This window comes from Nicrophorus vespilloides, unplaced genomic scaffold (genome assembly GCF_001412225.1).
Source record: "Nicrophorus vespilloides isolate i.1.1-1 unplaced genomic scaffold, Nicve_v1.0, whole genome shotgun sequence".
NCBI classification, from domain to species: Eukaryota; Metazoa; Arthropoda; class Insecta; order Coleoptera; family Silphidae; genus Nicrophorus; species Nicrophorus vespilloides.
In genome coordinates this window covers 20176-41571 of record NW_017099515.1, presented here as the reverse complement: position 1 = coordinate 41571, position 21396 = coordinate 20176, and the positions used below count along the sequence as shown (strand labels likewise).

The 21396-nt window shown below is 33.0% G+C and overlaps 2 protein-coding genes across 2 annotated transcripts in view; one reads left to right on the top strand and one right to left on the bottom strand.

The window, feature by feature from the left end:
* The window catches only part of LOC108564614 (connectin-like), a 95945-nt gene extending 79849 nt beyond the window's left edge, over positions 1-16096 (top strand). The window contains exon 4 of the mRNA XM_017923714.1: positions 14680-16096. Within this exon, the coding sequence (XP_017779203.1) occupies positions 14680-15122 (443 nt within the window). The 3' untranslated portion in view covers positions 15123-16096. The remainder of the gene's footprint in view (positions 1-14679) is intronic.
* Positions 16097-21230: 5134 nt separating this feature from the next.
* Positions 21231-21396, bottom strand: part of LOC108564611 (G2/mitotic-specific cyclin-B1-like) — a 1345-nt gene continuing 1179 nt past the window's right edge. Inside the window, exon 3 of the mRNA XM_017923712.1 lies at positions 21231-21386. Coding sequence (XP_017779201.1) covers positions 21231-21386 — 156 coding nt within the window. The remainder of the gene's footprint in view (positions 21387-21396) is intronic.

Genomic DNA, 21396 nt, shown 5'->3' with positions numbered 1-21396 from the left:
TTTCTTTTATACGTAATGTAGAAAATGAGAGACTTTATTTAATAAAGGGAGAATGAGAATATAATTGAAAATAGGTACAATATTGACATTTAATGTGGTAAGTGGCATCGGCAAACGAATAATATTCCGACAGTCAAAGCTAATAAAACGAGTCACCTTGGCGGCGGCGGCAGCGAAATTACGAAACGTGCTTCCCGCCTCTATTTACTCGCACGACAAGAGGAGGTGTATTAATATTTAATAAGCTGGAGGCGGTGCAACGCTATCTGCGCGCTTTTCAAGAAGAAGCGAAACTCAGAAACAACAACATAAAGGGTTTTTCCTTCATTTCTATATTAATACTTCCACTTCGGTTACTTTTTTCAGCACATCCCCGTTATAAGCCCGAATTGCAAAAAGTTCTCAATTTCATTTTAATTAAAGTCCAGAAATATCTGGCATATTACACACACAAAAATGGGGGAGAAGTGTTGATTGTTTGATATTTGGTAAGCGATGATTCAATATGACGATCAAAGCGATTTAATCAAGTGATTCTCTTTATTTTCTTTACTTTGAAATTTATTTTGAAATTTTCAAATAGTGAATAATAGACGCCGCACTATGCGAAATATTTCTGTCAAAATGCTGTGCAGTGACAAATGAAAAATCCAATGCAGTATTCCATTATATATTAAAGTAATCTCAGGTATATTTATTCTGTTTCATTGAAGAAATGTAAAATTTTGAAAATTATGAGATAATTAGAACTGTAATATATTTATATTTTTTTTATCGAAAATTATAATTGAAATATTCCAAAATATATTTCGTACTGACTTTTGATGGAAAACTGTAAAGCGTTAATTAAAGTTTGAGTAATGTCTTAAAAAATAGAATAGAACTGTTGATTATTTGATATTTGCTAAAGGAGACTTCAATAATAGCCTTTCAATTCCGATCGGCTTGCGGCCTGTGATGACATAAAGCGTCTTCAGCGGCAGAACGAAGCGATTTGATGAAGGAGTTCTCTCTTTTATTTTTATTATATTTTTTTCCTCGGTCTACTCCGAAATAGTTTTCTTTTGCTTGGGGGGAAAGCTTTTCTGAAGTGGTCTTGCGTTTGAAAGAGAAGGATGCGTTATTGAAGACATTCGGAATATATAAATGTGCGCTTTGGTTTCGTAGATGCTGGATGGGAATTGTGGATGTGCCTTCGGTCTCGGTCAGCAGTTATTAACGAAAACAAACGTATGGTGTATAAGGTGGTGACACATATATAGCCGAAGCCACAAATCAATTTATATATTTCTTATTAAAACGGGGAACGTCAAAAGCAGGCAGACTGCGGCCGCCGTTTGCGGTGTGTCCCATTCATCATTAATACAAGTATGCCGGCAGCATCAAACAGTAAATTCGAAGGGGTCGAAGGGAGTGAGAGTATGTGTATGTATGTGAAAGAGAGAGAGAGAGAGAGAGAGATGACCCTCCTCCATTTACCGATATGAAATCAATGCAGCGAAATGCCGTCACACCAGTGTGTCGGAGATGCAACTAGAATTGTATAATGGTTGTGAACGGTGCACACTCGTTGAGCATGTAGCCGTCACAGTGACGGCTCAAAGCTCATCACCGACAGCAATCTGAATGCATTGACCTAGTATCAAAAAAAAATAACGGAATCCTGGAAATCCGACTATCATATAATTGAGTTTAAAAGTACTGATGGATGAACTGTAATTCATAACTTTCCTAGGAATGTATCATATGAGAGTTTTTCAACCTTTTTAGAAAGACTCCCTATAGGTTGTGTTTAGAAGCAATAGTAATTATATATTGTAGTCGGGTTTTCTTTGTCAATAATTTATTTACGTTTTTAATAAAAATATTTTATCATAATATATATTGTTTAGAAAACGCCTGATAATTATGCACCAACCCAACAATATTATATTAATTTTTCAATTCGATTTTTCTGTAATTTGTAAGTATATTTAATATAAATGTTACTAAAATCACACATAACTGAATATGAAATAGCTCAGTATTTTAGATATTACTGATCAAACTTTCAAACTTTGATTACCTTCAAATTTTGTATTTTCTTTGAATATTTAGAAACCAAAGTTGAGAACCCCTCGGTTGCTTCAGTGTAAATTATCAAATATTGCTAGTATATTTTTTGTAATAATTTAACTTAAAGAATAAAAAATATTATTTACTTTAAGAAAGTAATAAATACAAATTATTTATTTTCAAAGATTTACTATTTATTGCCATTCAATGAGCATTCTGCATTTATTGTTAAAACAATTTATTCAACAAAATTTACTGAATAAAGTTATAAAATAGCAAATTGATTATTGTCTCATGAAACAATTGAGTTTTCATGTGTTCTAAAATCTTGTTACTAAGAAACTTTTCATTATATTTTTCAATTTGTATAATGATTTATGCAATATTATAATAGATAATCTATTTTTATTTGTTATAATTATGTGGTGCTCACTCCAGCCCGCTTATATGTCGTCTCGGTACGGTGCGCCCCATTCCAGCCCGTATCTGGTATTCTGGTATTCTAAAGGTACAACCTGCTTAGGGTATATAAGCTGCAACATATCTGTAACCTCTTCTCTAATGCCGAAAGAGCTAAGGCTTACAGGGGCATGCACCTTAAAATAATTAACAATGTAATATATCTCAATCCAAATAAATAAATTGAAATACTAACCTTTTCTGTTCTCTGTCCATTTTCTTGTGGCTTAATATCATGTAAGGTTTCGATATTATCTTGTGTGTATTCTCTGTGTTGGCTCTCGTGTCTCGGACTCGTTATATTCTAAGAACCCTTCGCATCCTATGTATCTCTCTGTAGTGTAACTATCCATGATTTACCCAAATAAACATATAATCGAGAATCTCCAAAATTCTAATCTAATTGCAATTTACATATTATATAATACAAATTAAACTATTATTAATTTTTACTAACTTAAGATTATTTAACTTTTTTTAAATAAACAATGAATTAAATCAAATGAATACGTAATCCTTTATTATACCTGTAGATGAACTGCGGACCTCGTTATTATTATGATGATTATGATTAATCTAGTTCGAGGCAACCCCCATGGCTGTGATATGACAGGACATCTGCGTTGCATCCTGCGGTTGTTGGTTGGACGGTCGAAAGTATATCGGGAGGATGGCTTTGAAATTCCACCAATAATTAATATATACAATACCTGCAGGGGTATGCATCCACCCTTCGGTAAACCTCTCTGCAATGTTTGATGTCAGTTACTAAATGCTAACTGATCCGTACGGTTCCCGATGGGCAAGCGCGCGTATCCTGAGGGATCCTAATCCTCACCAATACTAATGCCAATTAGAGCCCTCGGGATACGCATTGCAGACGGATAAGAGCCCACACTTCGCTCGACTCGACTCGATCTGCCACCCTTCCATACATTAGGTGGTGACTACTTTCATTTTAATCCCATCTACTTCCATTATTCCGTTAATTAATAAACTACGTTCGCAAAGATGAGTAAGTCTTCATAATTATCCCCAAAATTGCTTTAAATTTAATTAATTATTATTACTTATCCATATCATTACCCATATGAATAACATATAATAAGCGCTTACATTTTATATTTATTTTGGCAAAAAAAAAACTTCGGTCTTTAGCGGCCAATTAAAATTTGAAAATTCAGCAATACCCCACATAGTGTTGTCCGGTTTTAAACCCAAATTATACGAGGCATTATTTTACTAATACAGGAATGCCAACTGAAATTTCAGTGTTATTATTATGTGAAATCATCTCAGGAAACGTAAAGATTATAGATGAATTTAGATATTTTTTTTATATCTAAATTATATCATGTTATATCAACATACATCATGTTTTTTGTATAAAATTATTAAACTTTATTTAATAATATATTTTCCATTTTGATCAATGACCTTTTGTCATCTTTCCGTAAACTTCATTTTAACAAATCAACTAGGTATAATTTTACAACGTTATCATCATTGAAAGTATTTCCATGCAATGATTTTTGTAAGGATCTGAACAAATGGTAAGTCAGGGCTAAGTCAGGGTTATACCGCGGATGTGACATCACTTCCCAACCAAGCGTAATTTTTTTTGGCAAGTGACTAATAATGTTTGTTGTCATAGTTCAGTTCACGATTCAACAACTCTGAATTCTTGAATTGCAGAGTTTAATATGTCCAATTGGCAATACATTTAACATTTCTGCAATCTCTCACAATTCTGCAATATGACGATTCGAATAAATTATGGCTTTGATTTGATCATCATCAACTTCATATGGCCCACCAGATCGCAGTTCACCTTTGAGTGATCAAACCAATTCCGGCACTGTCTTCATTTTAGAGCTTCATCATTTTTTAGCAACTTGCGTTGCGTTCTTTCCTTTTCAAAAATAATAAAACAAAATATGACGAAAATGAACAAATTTTTTAAAAAAAATACACTTAATTTCGTTTTTAAAAAAGCTAAAGTTCACAGTTGACAAATGACAAAACTATATAATAGTAACTTTGACAGAAGACATTTAAAAGAAAGACTACTTCCATTCAAATTTAAAATAAATAATTGACATCTCTTGTACATTCAAGAAAAAATTTAATAAAAATTTTTATTACATCTTTTTCATTGAAAATTATTCTATTGATCATAAAATATCACAACATGAAAAATTCAGGTATGTTTGTATCTCTTTTAATGTAAATAAATATACACTTCCGCTGCAAGTTTCAGCAGTGCATGAAATCATTTAAAAGCTTGTGTGTCGCTGAGCTTTTCAGGTCATACTACAAAGTGCAAAGCTAGGTATTTAAATATTTCATTGCTCTAACACAAACCGTCGCACACGGCAACATTTATTTAAAATACCCGTCATTTCACTTCGGTCATGTGGAAAACAGACCAACTTCAAATAAGCAGAATTAAGGAAATTATGCATGCAAGTATTTCCCGATAATGACACAAAATTGAAAATGAGACGAAGAAAAGAGTTTATAAAGTGAAACGAAGAGAGAGAGAGAGCAAAATAGAAAATGAGTTTTGTAATTATTTAATCCATAAACTCATTATTGAGGTAAACGTATGGGAAATTGGGCTGCAACACGTTAGAAATACAGAAGGAATGAAAATGATTATCGAACATCGTTATCCGTACAGTTTAATCTATTTATACGTCTGATGCGTTTCGTTATAAATAAATGTACGGACATTATACACAAATTTCACATTATAAATTCAGACAAACAGTTTTATTTATATGACTGTCGCCGTGTTATTTTATCATCGATGATCCCAGAAATTATCGATTCTCTTTCTGTTGGATAGGGACGAATGGATGGACAAACTGTTTGTGTGTTTAACGGTACATCAATGTATGCGAATGCGACTCGAATTTTGGGGGAGGCGAATTAATTAAATAGCATTAAAAGCAAGCGAAATAAAAAAAAGTACGAATGTTGGGGTCCTCTCGCAACATTCAGCACAACGAAACATGAAACAACACGCACCAAAAATATAAATCCTCATAAATAAATCCTATTGCCTTTCGACCTCCCCTCATACCACATTGTTGGGGACCCCGCATTCGGCACGAATTATTCTAATTAATACGCCCTTTGTTTCGTACGTGTGGGGGGAGGAGAACAACGCACATACAAAAACAACAGCAGCAATAACATTATTTTATCATTATATTATTACCCTTTTAAAAATGGATTGATATTTCATTATTACTCAAAAATCAATCTAATTTTTATATACAGCAATGTCTCGGTTTCGATAATAGCGGATTTACTATAGTCTGGTTTTAAAAAATTAAAACAAATTGAGCAAAATATAAATAAATTCTAAAAAAACAGTACCTAAATTTGTGTTTTCTATACAGTCAAGTCTGGTTCATTTGTATAAATATTTAGTTCCTCGATTATTCCGGTTTTAATCCTCTGGGAAATTAGCCAAACACATTATAGAAAATATACCATAAGAATCATGTGTATGTTACATCAGTTATTAAGTAATTAAAAGTAAAGTTACAAATTTTAATTAAAATTTGTATACTCATATTCCGTTAGACATCAGTTTTTACGTAATTGCAGAAATGCTACAAATTTAAATTAAAAATGTTTTATCACCAAAATTACTCAAATTTGCTGTTTTCAAACAAAACTTTACTAACACAAATTTATTTTTTTAAAGTTAGTTTTAACAAATTAATGAGACTAAATGAGATTTTGAAATATTTTAATTGAAAGTGATATTAATACAGTAAAACCTTTTTTGTGCGGTAGATAAGGATCGCATAAAATAAAATCGCACTTAAAAATACGTCAAAGATTTACGAAATACATCAGAAAGTGTATCCAAACAAAATAAATAATTAAATTACACATGGAAACATTTTAAAAACATTTAATTTCTCATTGTACATATGGAATTTTCAAAATGCATATACTGCTATTCGTGTTAATCCAAAACGCGCATCTTCTTGTGATGAATTAGTTCAAAATCGACTAACAGAATCGTTTGAGCAGGCTGAACATATGCACACTGATAGAAAACATTACAATGGTACCAACGGCGGTGGAATTGGTTGGATTTCATCAACCTCATAAAAAAATTGCAGAAAAAGGACCGCACAAAAATAGATTCTACTGTACATAACTTATTTATAATGATATTAATAATAATTTCGTGCTCTTATTTCGATAAATTATTTTTTTAAAGAAAGCAAATTACCAAATATTTCATTAATAATGGAAATATATTAAATATTTTAACAAAATTTTGAGTAATTAAAAATATAACTATTAAAACATATTGTAACATTAAATGATTAAATAAAAAAAAAAGTTTATTGAAATTTACTTTTATTTATTATAATAATTGAATACATATTATTAAAAACATTATAATTTTGCTTAAAATATACTTTCTTTAATTATATAATAACTAAATATTTTTGTTTAAATATTTCAATTTTAAAAAGTCTTTATTCAATATATTAGAAATTTATTTGGTTACTTAAATATTGATGCTGTATTTGGGTATTGTTCTACAATATTTATATTTATAGCGGATTAAGTGTGTGTTTATGCATAAATAACAAAAAGTTTGCGGTGGAATAATGTTACAGTATACATCTTCCTCGCTCGTTTTGAGTGAATAGGAACGGCCGTTTAGATGAGCACCATCTCATTTTTTCGCGTTCTACAGAATTATTGTTATTGTCGAGAGGGGAGGTTTGCAAATGTTCTGGAAGAACAAAACTACGAGCGAAGGCTTGAAGAATAAAAAAGGGTGCACCCTCCATTTTTTTTTAACAGCAATAAATTCGCTTTATTGTGCGTTTATATTATTGTTATTATTCATGTTGTTTCCTTTCCCCCCTTTTTCTTCTTTGTAGGTTATGTTTGGCTTTGTGTGTGGGAGGTAAATAGGTAATGGGGGGTCAACCGTTGGGGGCTTAAACTGTTTAATTATTTATTCAAGCGGAGTGAAACGAAAGGCTGAGGTATGGAGGACCCCCCAAATAACGGGTGAGAGCTTAGCAGTGAGAACTTTGTTTAGGTTACAAAGTGTCTTGGGCCGCGTTCGGCATCGGCATTATCCCCCCGCGGTCTACTCTCATGAATAACGGAATTGCCCACTATATTTATTGCGAGAACATCCCTTTCAAATATATATATATATACTACCTGATCCCTTATTGCCCAATCATAGATATTTCCAGATAAGTACGGTTCATTTCAATAACACCTACCAAAACTACAAACTTCAAATATTACCATCCCTTAAATCCAATAATAAAACAAATAAAAACAGAAAACCTGAGCAAAGGTCTGTAGACTTTAGTCTTTCCGCCCGTGAATTTTAAATATACAGTGGAACCTTGCTTAACGACCATACTCATTGTTTTTGTATTCACAGTCCGTCAAAAATAATATATTCAAAATATATACAAAAAATACACAAGTTTTGAAAATGATGTAGCAGACTCACAATCCGGGAATCTTCTCCTCGTCACTCGTTATGCGAAACGTCGCTCGTTAAGAGAGTCATTTTTGTTATAATTTATTTTGTTCGTTAAATGAGGTGTTTGTTTATGGAGGTTCCACTGTAATAGTAAAAATGATTAAATAACAAAACCAATTAAATTTAACAAAACAAACAGCCATTGTAACTAGTCTTTCCGCCCGGAAACATAATTTAATTAAAGAACAATAAATATATATATATACATATAGCAAAGTAATGAGAGGAAAAGAAAGAAAGCAGCAGAGTAGGAATTGGAAGGGTTTCAATCAAGGACATTATATTGAAATAGAGGTAATGTGGAATTTTTAAATTTAGAAAGGATATTTGGGTTTTGAGGAGTACAGAATTTAGAGAGGGAGGCGATGTTGTACTGTTTTGATTTAACTTTCAAGGAGAGGGAAAGGAATCGGTCGAGGAGAGGGACTATTTTGGTTTTGGAGTAAAGGAGATAATTAGGAGGACTGTGTAGAGGATTATTAAGATGTCGTATTTTAGTGAAGATACGATTTTTTCTATTAATTTCAATATTGATGTTATTTTAATTGGCATCGACTGCTTTGATCAATATCATTATTAATTACAGTTCTGTAAACCTTAATACTATAACCTTGTCGTTTTGTAGTTTGTATTATATATCAATTTACGTAGTTTTAAGGAAGCTAAATGGATAATTTGATAAATTGTTGCATATTTGTATAGCATAATTCCATTTTAATTTCAAATTGATATTTATTCGATTATATACAAGTTATTTTGAAGATTTTATATAGTTTTATTGCATATTTTCATTATACCTTATACTATAAGGCTTATAGTACATATCTAGAAGAATAGTCATGATTTAAAGGTAATTGTGCTAGTACTAGGTTCCATCAATTTCCGGTATTAATTGAGAGTTTAAATCCGCATACAAATAAACAGCATAAACTGTAAAAAGGGAAAACATCAATCATTTATTTATAAAAATTATTTTTTTGTACTATTTTCTTAGAATGCTCAATTAAATTTAGTTTCTAAAATAAATGTCAATAGTGAGTGCGGACTGATCGAAGCCGCACTGTGCGAGATATTGCTGTATTTTTAATAATAACTCTACATTATCTATTATAACAGTTTATTATAAAATTGATGTTTATAACAAGTAAGTTTGGAAATTAGTGCATTGTACAAAGAAGCAAAATAACATGACCATTGGTCGAATATTTAGGAAGGAAAAATACTTTATTTGGATGCAGTAATGACCAACAATGGTTGTTCGGAGTTGTGTAGTTCAGCATGTACATGGTCTCTTCCCTCGAGCGGTACCAGATGCGAGGAGTCTGCTAGATCTCGAGTGCACGTGTTTCGCGAAGAGAGAGACGTATACATAATAATGGAATTAATGCCGGAGGAGCGCGTTTGTGCACGAGAGGTCCTGGAGAGTGGAGAGGACGTTTTGCAGCGACATTCGAGCCTTCGAATGAGGAATACGAGCCGGACCTCAACAGAGACGAGAACTAATTGCGCCCCTCCGCACGATTCATCACAATGCCATAAACAATTTGTTCAAACGATAATCGTATGCTAATTCATCAGATGCACAATATACAGGTTTACTCAAAGAACAAAGAATCAATATCTCTCATAATAATATCTCACATTATTTAACCGAACTAATAGAGGATTATAGAACCTTAAAAAATCTAAATTTTTCGTCTTTCGTTTGTACTCTCTAATACTAAAAACACCTTTTTTTAGTATCTTAACTTTTTCAGGTTCTTGAAGATGTGGCTTGATTTTCTTCTTCGTCGCATTTTTCATCATCGTAGTAATCTTCTATTGAATATTTTGGATACAATTTTGAGAATATTTGTCCAAATTACTTAAACTCACTCTTTGAAACAAGTGGAAGAAATTTATTACACGTCTTTGTCTAATCATTGTGTGGATTTTCTAAATAAGTGAGAAGTATTACTAATCCCGTTACTTGAATTTATGTTTCTACAGCATGCGTTCCCAAACTATGTTTCGCGGAACACCAGTGTTAATACGTGTTCCGAGAAAACCTTAAATGAAATAATTACTAAATAAATAATTAATGTTTTTTCGCTATCTACCTTACAAAAAATTCAGTTCATTTACGAAGTGTTCCGTCGCAAAGAAAATTTTTTATAAAATCTGATCCAGAGCATCTAATATCTTAGAAATAATTTCAGTTTTCATAAACTCAGGCAACATATACTTAAATATGCCTTTATTTATTATATATTCGCATCTTGTCGTCTTAAAGCTTCATCAACTAAACGTATTGGACTTCGTTTCAATTTTGTTTTGTTTCATGAAACTTAGTTTTCAACAATATTCCCATACACGATTTTGTGTCAAAATGTTTATGTTTTTAATGAAATCATTAAAATAATGAATTCATTTTTATATTTTGATGCTCAAAATCGGTTTTAAATTATATAAACTTTTAGAAAACATCAGTCAACCCCTAGTAAATACTCATAGAAGCCACACCATGCGATGTATTGCAGTACATGTAACAATTTTGAATCACAACTTAGCATATAGAAATAGAATGCAAAAAATGACATTTGACAGCTAAAATGATGTTCCAAACACACATGAAACTCCATTATGAAACGTTACGTTATACAACAACTTGAACAACTGCGTAACGCAATTATACTTAAAATCAAAAACGCAATATACGTCAAAATCCAATACCTTGATTGTTCCAAACGTACAGGAAATTATTTCATTTATGTTTCCATCATCTGTCGCATCAGATTAACTCAGATTGATTATTTCATCAAGGGGAATGAAAAGAAGAAGAAAAAACACATCTATTTCTCCATTTTAAAAGAAATTAAGCAAGATGAATATTCTATTCAAGCTCAAATATACTTTGTTCTTGTCTTTGGTGCACCAATTCCATTTACGCTTTTTTTGCTTCATCTTCTTAAGTGCAAATTCCAAACTTCTCGTTGTTATATGTATATGTGATCCGTGATATCGTCGACGTACTCCGCATTATACGCTAAACGCGTTACAGTTTTGGACGATTATTATTATGTTTTCGGCATACATTATTTACTATCCTCGGTGGTGCTGTTCAACCACGACTGCCTGTTTCCACATACACACTTTATTTCATAAATATTCATCAGAGTCCACTTCAAAATTTTCAAACAAATAAATGATCGATAGGTTTCCACTTCAACAGCAATTATTTGTTTAAATTGTCCTTTTATTAATAATTGAAAATATTAACAATTTTTTCGAATAAATATAACAATAAATATTTTATCGTTATTTTTAAATTTTATAAGTATTACAGTTAGTTAATATTTTATTACTTTAATTCATAAATATTCAGCAGAGTTCACATCTGGCGCATCCACCAGTTACTGGTAACTCATGAATTAATTAAGAACCTAAACTAAATTGAAATAATTCCAAAACACTAAACTGCAAGTTTTTTACAGTTAGTTAATATTATATTTCCTTATTTCATAAATATTCAGCATAGTTCACTCCATATTTTCAACTTTAACACAAATTATTTATTTAAACTTTCTTGTTATTAATTATTTGAAATATTAATTTTGTTTTAATTCATCAGTTATTTTATTAAAGCATTTATTTTTTATAAACAAGTAAACATTAATAGGTAAATTTTCAAAAACTTTACTTTAGCATACTATAAGACCTTGTTTAGCGCTTTAAAGTTCCTGAAAACATAGCGCTAAACGAGGAGGTAATTTTAACACATAGCAAAATGAAGTTTATTTCTCTGATGAAAGTCCTGGCTTTGAATATTTATTTTGCTTTCATTAAGCAAATGTTGGTAACAGGCGATCGTATCCAAAACTCCTCTTCATGTTTTTGGTATCTGTTCCTCTTCTTGTTAAAATTTGGATCATTTTCTACAATTTGATTAACGATTTCGGTTATCGTTTCTGAACATCTTCTAAGAAAATCTGTAACAAGTTCTTTTGGTTCATTGTCTTCCGAATCAGTAGCTTCTTCAATTACTTGTTCTGCCAGTTCTTGAAGGTCGTTGTTGGTAAAGCACTCACCAGAAACCTGCAGTAACTCCTTAATATCCTGCTCATCTACATCTCAAACAAGCATAGATTCTGGAGAAGCGCAGCGCTACGTGATCGGGAATAAACCTATTATATACGAATCAATGAAATGCCGCCATAATCCGGGTAAATTTTGGGATTTTTAACAAACCTCGTTAAAGCAAATCGAGGCAGCGGTAAACTATACATTATACCCTGCGCATCCACCGTTTACAAACTGGTAACTCACGAAATTATTAAAAGTTCATGAAACTGTAAGTTTTTTTTTGATATTTTACAGGTGTTTTGTACACAAAAGTTAGTTAATATTTGATGATGTTTGGCAAAGTGCTACGTGTCTCAGACCATCATAAATATTGCGTTTCACTTATTCATGGATTCCCAGTTAACCCCAGCTTTCTACCATCCATCGGGAATAATATGCGCGTCGATAAATTCCGACGAAAAATAATAAAACTTAAAGAGAGCATTTTGCAGCAATTTACAAGCGCCGCCGGCATCAAACATTAGCTTTTATATTCCAAAGTGCAGTTACATTTCACACCTATAAATCATTTCATTTTGATTACAAAGCAAAATTTTTGTAACTCCTATTGTAAAATCAACGATAATTGAAGAAATATATTTTTAAAAAATAATTTGAACTTAAATTAACAATTCGTTCGTATTGATTATGATGCAACTTCCCCATGCGTGTCCAGGGACATAAAATTATAAATATTTATCAGGTTCACTAACTACTATATATATATAGTTGATAACAGATGGCAGTTAAGTTTTATTAACATTCGATCTCTATTGGTTATTGACAAATATTTATGTTCTTCGACACGAATAGTGTATATGCACCGTTAAAAGGTTTACCTTCAACCAAATAGAAACATTTCTATAAAATATTAACACATTACTACAAATATCGATTATGTTAGCTTTCACTTTTTGGTTCGTCACGCTACGATTTTCGTCAAATTATTTTCCAAACGAAAGGAGTTAAACGCAGCGCTTTATTAGCTTTTTATAAATTCCGTCGTAATTTACGCGTTGTAAATATTTTAACATAAAATAGCTGCACTAAAAATAACATTGAAGACATTTGATGAAAAATATATCAAGAATAATAAAAATCTTAGATTGCAAAACACCAATTCAAATAAAAATCCGTTCAATTTACTGCGAAATGCCTTCATGTTTCTCTACAATCATCATCATCATCAAAATAGTCGTCGAACAAAAGGGATTTGGGTCAGAAAATTAATAGATATAATTTTGTAAATTAACTTAATGGAATACTCGGCAAAATAGTTTGAAAACATTTGAATCTATATACTATTTTTTTTTAAGTTGAATTTAAAATAATAATAAAATTATATTATTCATTACATTATTGATACTTAGTAAAGTTAAGCAATGTTTGTAGAAGACTTTGGATGAAAAATATGTTTTTTAAGCTCAAGAATAATAAAACTTTTAATTTGCAAACACAACAATGTTAGCTTTCACTTTTTGGTTCGTCACGCTACGATTTTCGCAGAGCTTTATTACCTTTTTATAAATTCTTTCGTTATTTACGCGTTGGAAGTATTTTAAGATAGAATAGCTATACTAAAAATAATATTAAAGATATTGGATGAAAAAATAATAAAAATCTTAGTTTGCAAAACACCTGAAATTTCAAATATAAATCCGTAATTGACTGCAAACTACCTTCATGTTTCTCCACAATCATCATAATCATTAAAATAATCGTTGAACAAAACGACAGAAAATTAATAGGTATGATATTATAATTTAAATGAAGGGAAAACTCGGAATGAAAATGTCGGTTTATGTTTCTTTTTAATTTCTAATAATTATCGCTACTTTATTTAGATTATTATAATGATTTCAATTTGCGTGCGGCAAATTGGGGCCGCCTCCTTGCTTCGTCCTAATTCAGTCATTACGAAAAATAATAAATATTCGATCCCCTTTGGGAGTTGCTCGAGCACTTTCAGCGCCGATCCTCGTCATTCTTTATTTTTTTACATGAAAGAAAGACGAAGTACAAGGAAAGAAGAACAAATAATGTAATAAGAAGGATGTTGTACATTGCATGTGTTAGTGGCATACAAAAAATGGGCGCAGCAAAATTTTTATACACAAAATTGAAGATTTTTACGTTTAATTAACATACATAAATTTTTATTTATAGCAGATCTTCATATTTATTGTTTTGATGAACAATTTTTTTTAAATCAACTTATTTTTTGGTTAAGAGAAAATAATTAATTAAGCAATTAATATTAGAAGTATACTAGGAATATAAAGCTTTAATTAATATCAACGGAATTTAAATTTGTTAGCAAATGTGCAAATCAACCAATTGACTTATAAAACAAACAAAAAATATTTAGTAGAAAACTACCAATTAAGAGATGTCAACACTTTGCATACAAAATATACCAAATAGAAAGTAACTCAACAAATATACTCAACAATTTTTAAAAACTTGAGTAGTGTTTATCTAATGTTTGTGTTTCTTTCTGTTTGCAGATAACAAATTCATTTGCGATTGTCGTTTGGCCTGGATGCATAATTTACGCAACGAGACCAGAAATGAAAGAATTCGCAAGGTATTGGATGAGTTGATTTGCTACTTGGGCGCTGCAGGAGTTGAAGATGATCAGGACGATAAAAGCACCTTTGCGGAGGATGAGGATTTAGACGCAGCAGCCTACGAGGACTACAACTACGACCATCAGCAGGACAGCAGCTCCAACAACCTGGTAATGGAACGTCAGGATCCACGGATGAAACACCTATTCCAGATTCCACTCGCGGACCTCCCGTGCCCTCAGAAGGAGGCGCCCACCGAGGAGACCCTCCTCAGGAACCTCATGAACACCCCGTCATATGCAGAGATCAACTCCGCCGCTCCAAGCATACGAGCTGTCTGCGGCTTAACAATGATCGCTCTCCTACTGCGCTTAACATAAATTAACAAGCAAACACCGCCACCACCCAACTCACCCTACCAACGATAGGATCCATTTGATTTCAGCATATCCACAGCAACAAGAAAAAAGGAAAAGGAAACACATGCAACAAAAGAAGAACACAAAACCCGAACCTTAAAAAAATATATAAAAAAAAACTCTATCTTATACTAATTATTAATAATAACACTATTTATTATAAATATATTAAATACAGACTATATGGAGACGATGAAGAAGTTGAGAAGGAAAAAAATATAATCATAATGTAAACGAGTAATTCCCGCCCCATTTTTTCAATGTAAATACATGTATTTCAATTTTTTTAGTGTATTTTGAATGGCTGTTATAATTAATATATTTAAATATTCGAAGATTTTTTCAATTGTAGTTCACTCACCTACTCACTTTAAGCCACACTTTAAAATGTAAGTGAAGATTAATTAAAAGAAACACTCAACCTGCCCCCCTATTTCTAATTGTAAATCGTACGTTTTTAAGTATACTAAACGTGATTACGTCCCCCCTTTTATATAACGCAATTCCCCCGGCAATTGTTGCCCGCCCCCCTTCTATTAAGTATTTTAGAAGTTAATATTCGCATTGATTAAGACGCGCTAAATTTTGCAGAAATGCGAAAAACCCAAAAAAAAAGTACCGAAAAATTCGAAAAAAATGAATGAACGTTAACAGGAGGAATTAACGTAGTTTCTAAGGATTTGTAAAATATATATTTCGAAGGATTTAGCGTGTAAGTGTATTTTTTAAACGAAAGCAAATGATATTTGATCATATTAAATATATGTATAACACAATATTGTAATTTGTATATGTGATGGATTAACCCAAAGACGATGAAGATGAAAAAAATAATTGGTGGTTGAAGACGATGTTGTATAAAACGCTTCGATCGGTCGGAATTGAAGTAATTATATATATATATTTAAATATATTTAAAAACAAAAAAAATAAACCCGCACTATTATGATTATAATTATATTATTGTACGACATTGAATTCGATCAATCTTTTCATTTGTATTTCAATAAAATTTATTGATTATTCTTGTGAAAAATATTCGATTTATTTACCTACTTCCTATTTTTTTAATCACTAAAATTCCTATAAACAACTCAAACAATCGCAAATTGAATTGTTATAAAAATTCAGCGCTCCAAACTAAAAAAAAATCATTAATTCGAAGGTATGTAAAATAACTGAGAAAAGTAAACAATTAAATCTTATAATGTCTTCAATATATATGTAAAATACAATTAAATTTACTATAAACATAATTTACTTAAGACTTATTTATTTATATTAAGTTTTTTAATTTACAAAACAAAAATAATGCCTCAAAAGTCAATAAAACAATTTATGAATTAATAATACATAAGTTTATAAATATTATTTTATAAGTAACCCAAATTAAGGCCAATAAAAATTTGTATCAGGAATTCATTATACAAGAGGTCTAATAAAAGATTGCTTTGTTTCTGAAAAACAAAAGTTGTTTCTCAATTTGTTAAAGACTAACGATATTTCATATCAAATTTCAAGAAGAGCGGTAAGAATGGATAGGAGAAAATGCAACATTAGTGACGTAAGGTTGATAGAAATTCCACCACCAACACAGCAAAAAAAAATTGCCATTCTCTACGGAATTCGACGTCAACTCAAGGCTTGAATAGTCAAATTTTGCAGGAATGCAAAAATTCATATGGAGTGAATGCATCATCCCTTGTGACTATTTCCAAGTGGTTTCAAAGATTTCAGACCGAACATTTTTCTGTGGAGAATGAACCGCAAAAAGGTTGCCCGAAATCTTCGACCTATGATACAAATGTAGCTCTAGTGAAAGTAAAACTTGACGAAGATCGAAGAGTGACACAGGAACTGTGCTTGAATGCGATGACTTTATCGCAAATATTAAATCATAACTTTGGCTATACGAAGAAATCCGCTCGATGGGTTCCACAATTTTTAAATGACGACCAAATAAAGGTACGTGTTCGTTTTGCCGAATATTTCTTGGAAAATTTGGAGATGCAGATTTTAGCATTTTTAATAAAATCGTAACAGGTGAAGAATCTTGATTCCATAACTTTGACCTGGAAACCAAACAGCAGTCCATGGTATGGAGTGCAGAAGGTGCAAATCCCTCAGTTAAAGCAAGACAAAATCAGGTGAGGTGATGTCGAGCTGCTATCTCACTCGAATCTGGTCAGAGGGTAACTGCTAAGTAGTACATAGAAACTTGCTTACCACAAGTTTTCAAAAATTTGTTGGAAAACCAGAAAAAAGGAGATTTTCGTCGCTACTTTTTACATCACGACCATGCGCCCATTCACACAACTAAAATAACCAACAACTTTCTTGCGCAGCGAACCGCGAAGGAAGACGGTCGAGGTCTCCAGTTGAGAAGATATTTGATATATATATTTGTGTGTTCCAAGAGGACGGTGTTGGTGCTCTAGAGCAGTGATTCCCAAAGTGGTCTATATCGACCCCCAGGGATCTATGACAACCTGCAAGGGGTCTACGTCAGCGAAAACAATTTCGGGGTCCATGAAATGAAAATGGGGGTCCACGAGTACCTACTTGAAGTAAAAAATGTATTATATATGTTTATAAAATTGTGTAAGTTGTAAGATGTAGGCATTATCTTTGTGGTTTGAACTTTAAACTTAGAGCTTTAAACCACTCCTCGCACACAAAGAAAGTAACCACACTGATTTTTTTTTGTTCTTATTGTTTTGAAAATTAAATGCTTCACTCACAAATGCGAATGTGAGACAAATACGTTTATTCGTTTCCTGAATTTTGAAAAGGAAAGTGCTAAGAAAATATAAACTAGTAGTTTATCTCACAAATTATAGTGAATCAGTGTTATTCTCAGTTGTTTGAGAGTGCCGGAGAAAAGTAAGTACATTATTTTTTATTAAATTTTAGTTTTATACTCGTAGCTAATAGCAAAGATAGATAAATTACGCCAATCATGACTTCAGTTATTAGTAGTTTAATATTCAAACATACTTCTACATACTTCTCTATATTAAATTTTTTTGTATTATTGCTAAAGTGGAACCAGTGAATTTTTACACTGGCTAGATCTGCATCTGGCGCAGTTGAATCCGACACGCAAGCGACCAGTCTTCCTACCACTAACTACGCCAAGTACTCCATGGGAACCCTCAAGTCACTAATATCTCGGGACTCTGCCGAAACTTGGCAGAGAATGTGGAGCAGCTGGTGTCTGGACCAGAGAGTTTATCCCGTCCATCGCGGAATGGCAGAGGAAGAAGGTTGAGCTACCTCACTAGGCGGTACAACTGATCACGGGGCATGGCAAATTCGGACACTACCGAAAGCGATTTAGACAAACAAAGATATCGGATTGTGCCTGTGGCGAAGAAGAAGACACAGTCCTGGTTCCGCTGCCCTTTGCACACCACCTGGAGAAGCAGCGCAGAGAGGCGAATGACTCTACAAGGCTTACCATGGCCACAGAGAGATGAAGATATTTTAGAGATGCTCGTAGTATATGTTTATTGGAGTATAATTCATGGCTAGTTACAATATGTGTGTGATACACAGGATACATATGTTACAAAAATTTCTTACAGTATGATGGGTCCGAGGCCGAGAGCCAACACACAGAATACACACGAGATAATACAGAGAAACTTACATGTTATTAAGACACAGGAGTAGCGGAAGCGAAGACAGGAAATAAGAGAGTAAAGAGAAAAGAGAGCGGGTACAGAAATGTTGTCGCTTATATACCCTAACCAGGTAGAGCCCTTATCAGACCTTCCCGGAATACCAGCTGCGGGTTGGAGTGGGGCGCACCGTACCGGGCTTGTAGGTGACGTCATATTAGCGAGCTGGAGTGAGCACCACAGTACCCCCTTGCTAGTGATTTGATCCGTTGAGCGAATGCATTCGGAAGCGTCGTTGAATTGAACTCCGGATGATGCCTAGCTTGTCGAAGGGTAAGGGTCACCAGCTGAAACGCTTGATTACGGTGCACAGAATGAGCCATATATAGAAGGATGTCCAGGGGATTCGCCGCTGCTGGACAGTCACATCGGCACGTCTTAATGCCGTGTTGCAGTTCTACATTGGTACGGTTGAGGCGGAGAAGGTTGTTGTGTCCCAGTTGTCCAGGGGATTCGCCGCTGCTGGACAGTTACATCGGCACGTCGTAATGCCGTGATGGAGTTCTCCGCAAGAGCTGGGTATGATCCATATGGAGTCGTACCGTGCTAATCGTCTTATCGCTTGTTGATCCAGTTTGTCGATGTTGTTGTTTCAGTTGTCCAGGGGATTCGCCGCTGCTGGACAGTTACATCGGCAATAATTGTCGTATTACCGTGGTGAAGTTCTCCGCAAGAGCAGGGTATGATCCATATGGAGTCGTACCGTGCTAATCGTCTTATCGCTTGTTGATCCAGTTTGTCGATGTTGATATTGTCGAAAATCTTGTGGACGGTGTGTTGCCATGTCGTAAAAGGTTGTTACTACTTGAGCGTTCTCCATTTTGTTTTAGAATTCGATCACGTCGGGGTCACCACTTTAGAGATGCTCGTAGTATATGTTTATTGGAATATAATTCATGGCTAATTACAATATGTGTGTGATACAAAGGATACATATGTTACAAAGGTTTCTTACAGTATAATGGGTCCGAGGCCCGAGGGCTAACACAGAGAATACACACGAGATAATACAGAGAAACTAACATGTTATTAAGACACAGGAGTAGCGGAAGCGAAGACATGAAATAAGAGAGTAAAGAGAAAAGAGAGCGGGTACAGAAATGTTGTCGCTTATATACCCTAACCAGGTAGAGCCCTTATCAGACCTTCCCGGAATACCAGCTGCGGGCTGGAGTGAGCACCACAATATCATCGAAATTGCAGAGGAAAGCACCGAATGCTGGTGTGCGTTTGGTCGGTTTCCACGACGTGGAATACAGGCGCAAATGTACCGCCAGCATTACATCATAAGGGATGGGATGTAATTATTATGTGCATTTTATTTATATTTTATTTTTTCTACTCTATTTCATCATTATTGTCGGTATTAATTATTATTCCATATATTTTATTATATTTTATTTTATTATATTTTATTATGTTCTGTTATTTTATATATTTTTTACACTTTTATATTTGATATTTTATGCGGGTCAATAAATAAGTTGTGTAAAGAAAATGACAAACACTTTCATCAATTACACCTTCACACTGAAGTACGCTGGCTGTCAAAATGCTTATGTTTGACAAGATTTTTTCCATTTTTTGAGACTATTTTAGAATTTCTGGATACTAAAGATAAAATTTTAAAAGACAATTTAATGAAGTGGAAAACAGACATCGCCTATTTAACAGATTTGTTTACAAAATTTAATATGGTTCATTTGCAGTTACAAGGCGACAGTCTAAATTTGCAGAAAACAAAGTCCATCTTATCAGCGTTTCTTGCCAAAGTTAAACTAATGAAGCAAAATTTTGGACGGGGCGAATTTTCCCAGTTTCCCAATTTGTCACAGACAAGGAAGACGACGTTTCAACATACGTACAACATCTAAATGCCCTCTATTCAGATTTTTAAACTAGGTTTAACACATATGGTGACATAGAAGAAAGGAATGTCATAATACAAGAGGAACTAACTGAACTAAGTACAAACGAAGAACTTAAGATTCAGTTAAAAAACGGATAACAGCAATCCTGGCTGCAAAACAACATACCCTTTCCGTTACTTATCCAGTATTATGGAATATAGCGAGGAAATTTTTAATTTCCTTTCCATCGTCATACCTAGTGGAAAGTTACCAATCTCCTAACGAAAAAAAGAAACAGACTGGACATTATTAGCCGAGGAGATTTAAGATTAAACCTTACAAAATTGACGCCAAATGTTGATAATTTATTATTAAAGCATCAGATTCAACCTTCTCACTAAACGCTTCCCTGAGGGACTCCAGAGCTGATCGGTCATATAGTAGTCATTTCGTCATTGTGTTTGACCTGGAAGTGCCTCCCAATCAAGTACAATTTGAATATTACGTAATATTTATATGGGATAATGTAAATAAATTTAAATTTTCAGTATCTTGGCTTGGCTGGCTAGTCGTTGAACTAAAGCCCCTTTGAGTTTGCAATTAAAACTGATCTTAGAGAACTGCAATGAGGCGAATTTCTTCCTGATCGCTTGCAGTTTAGACGTCTCAGCCCTAACGAGGGCCGCCGACAACTCGGCCATC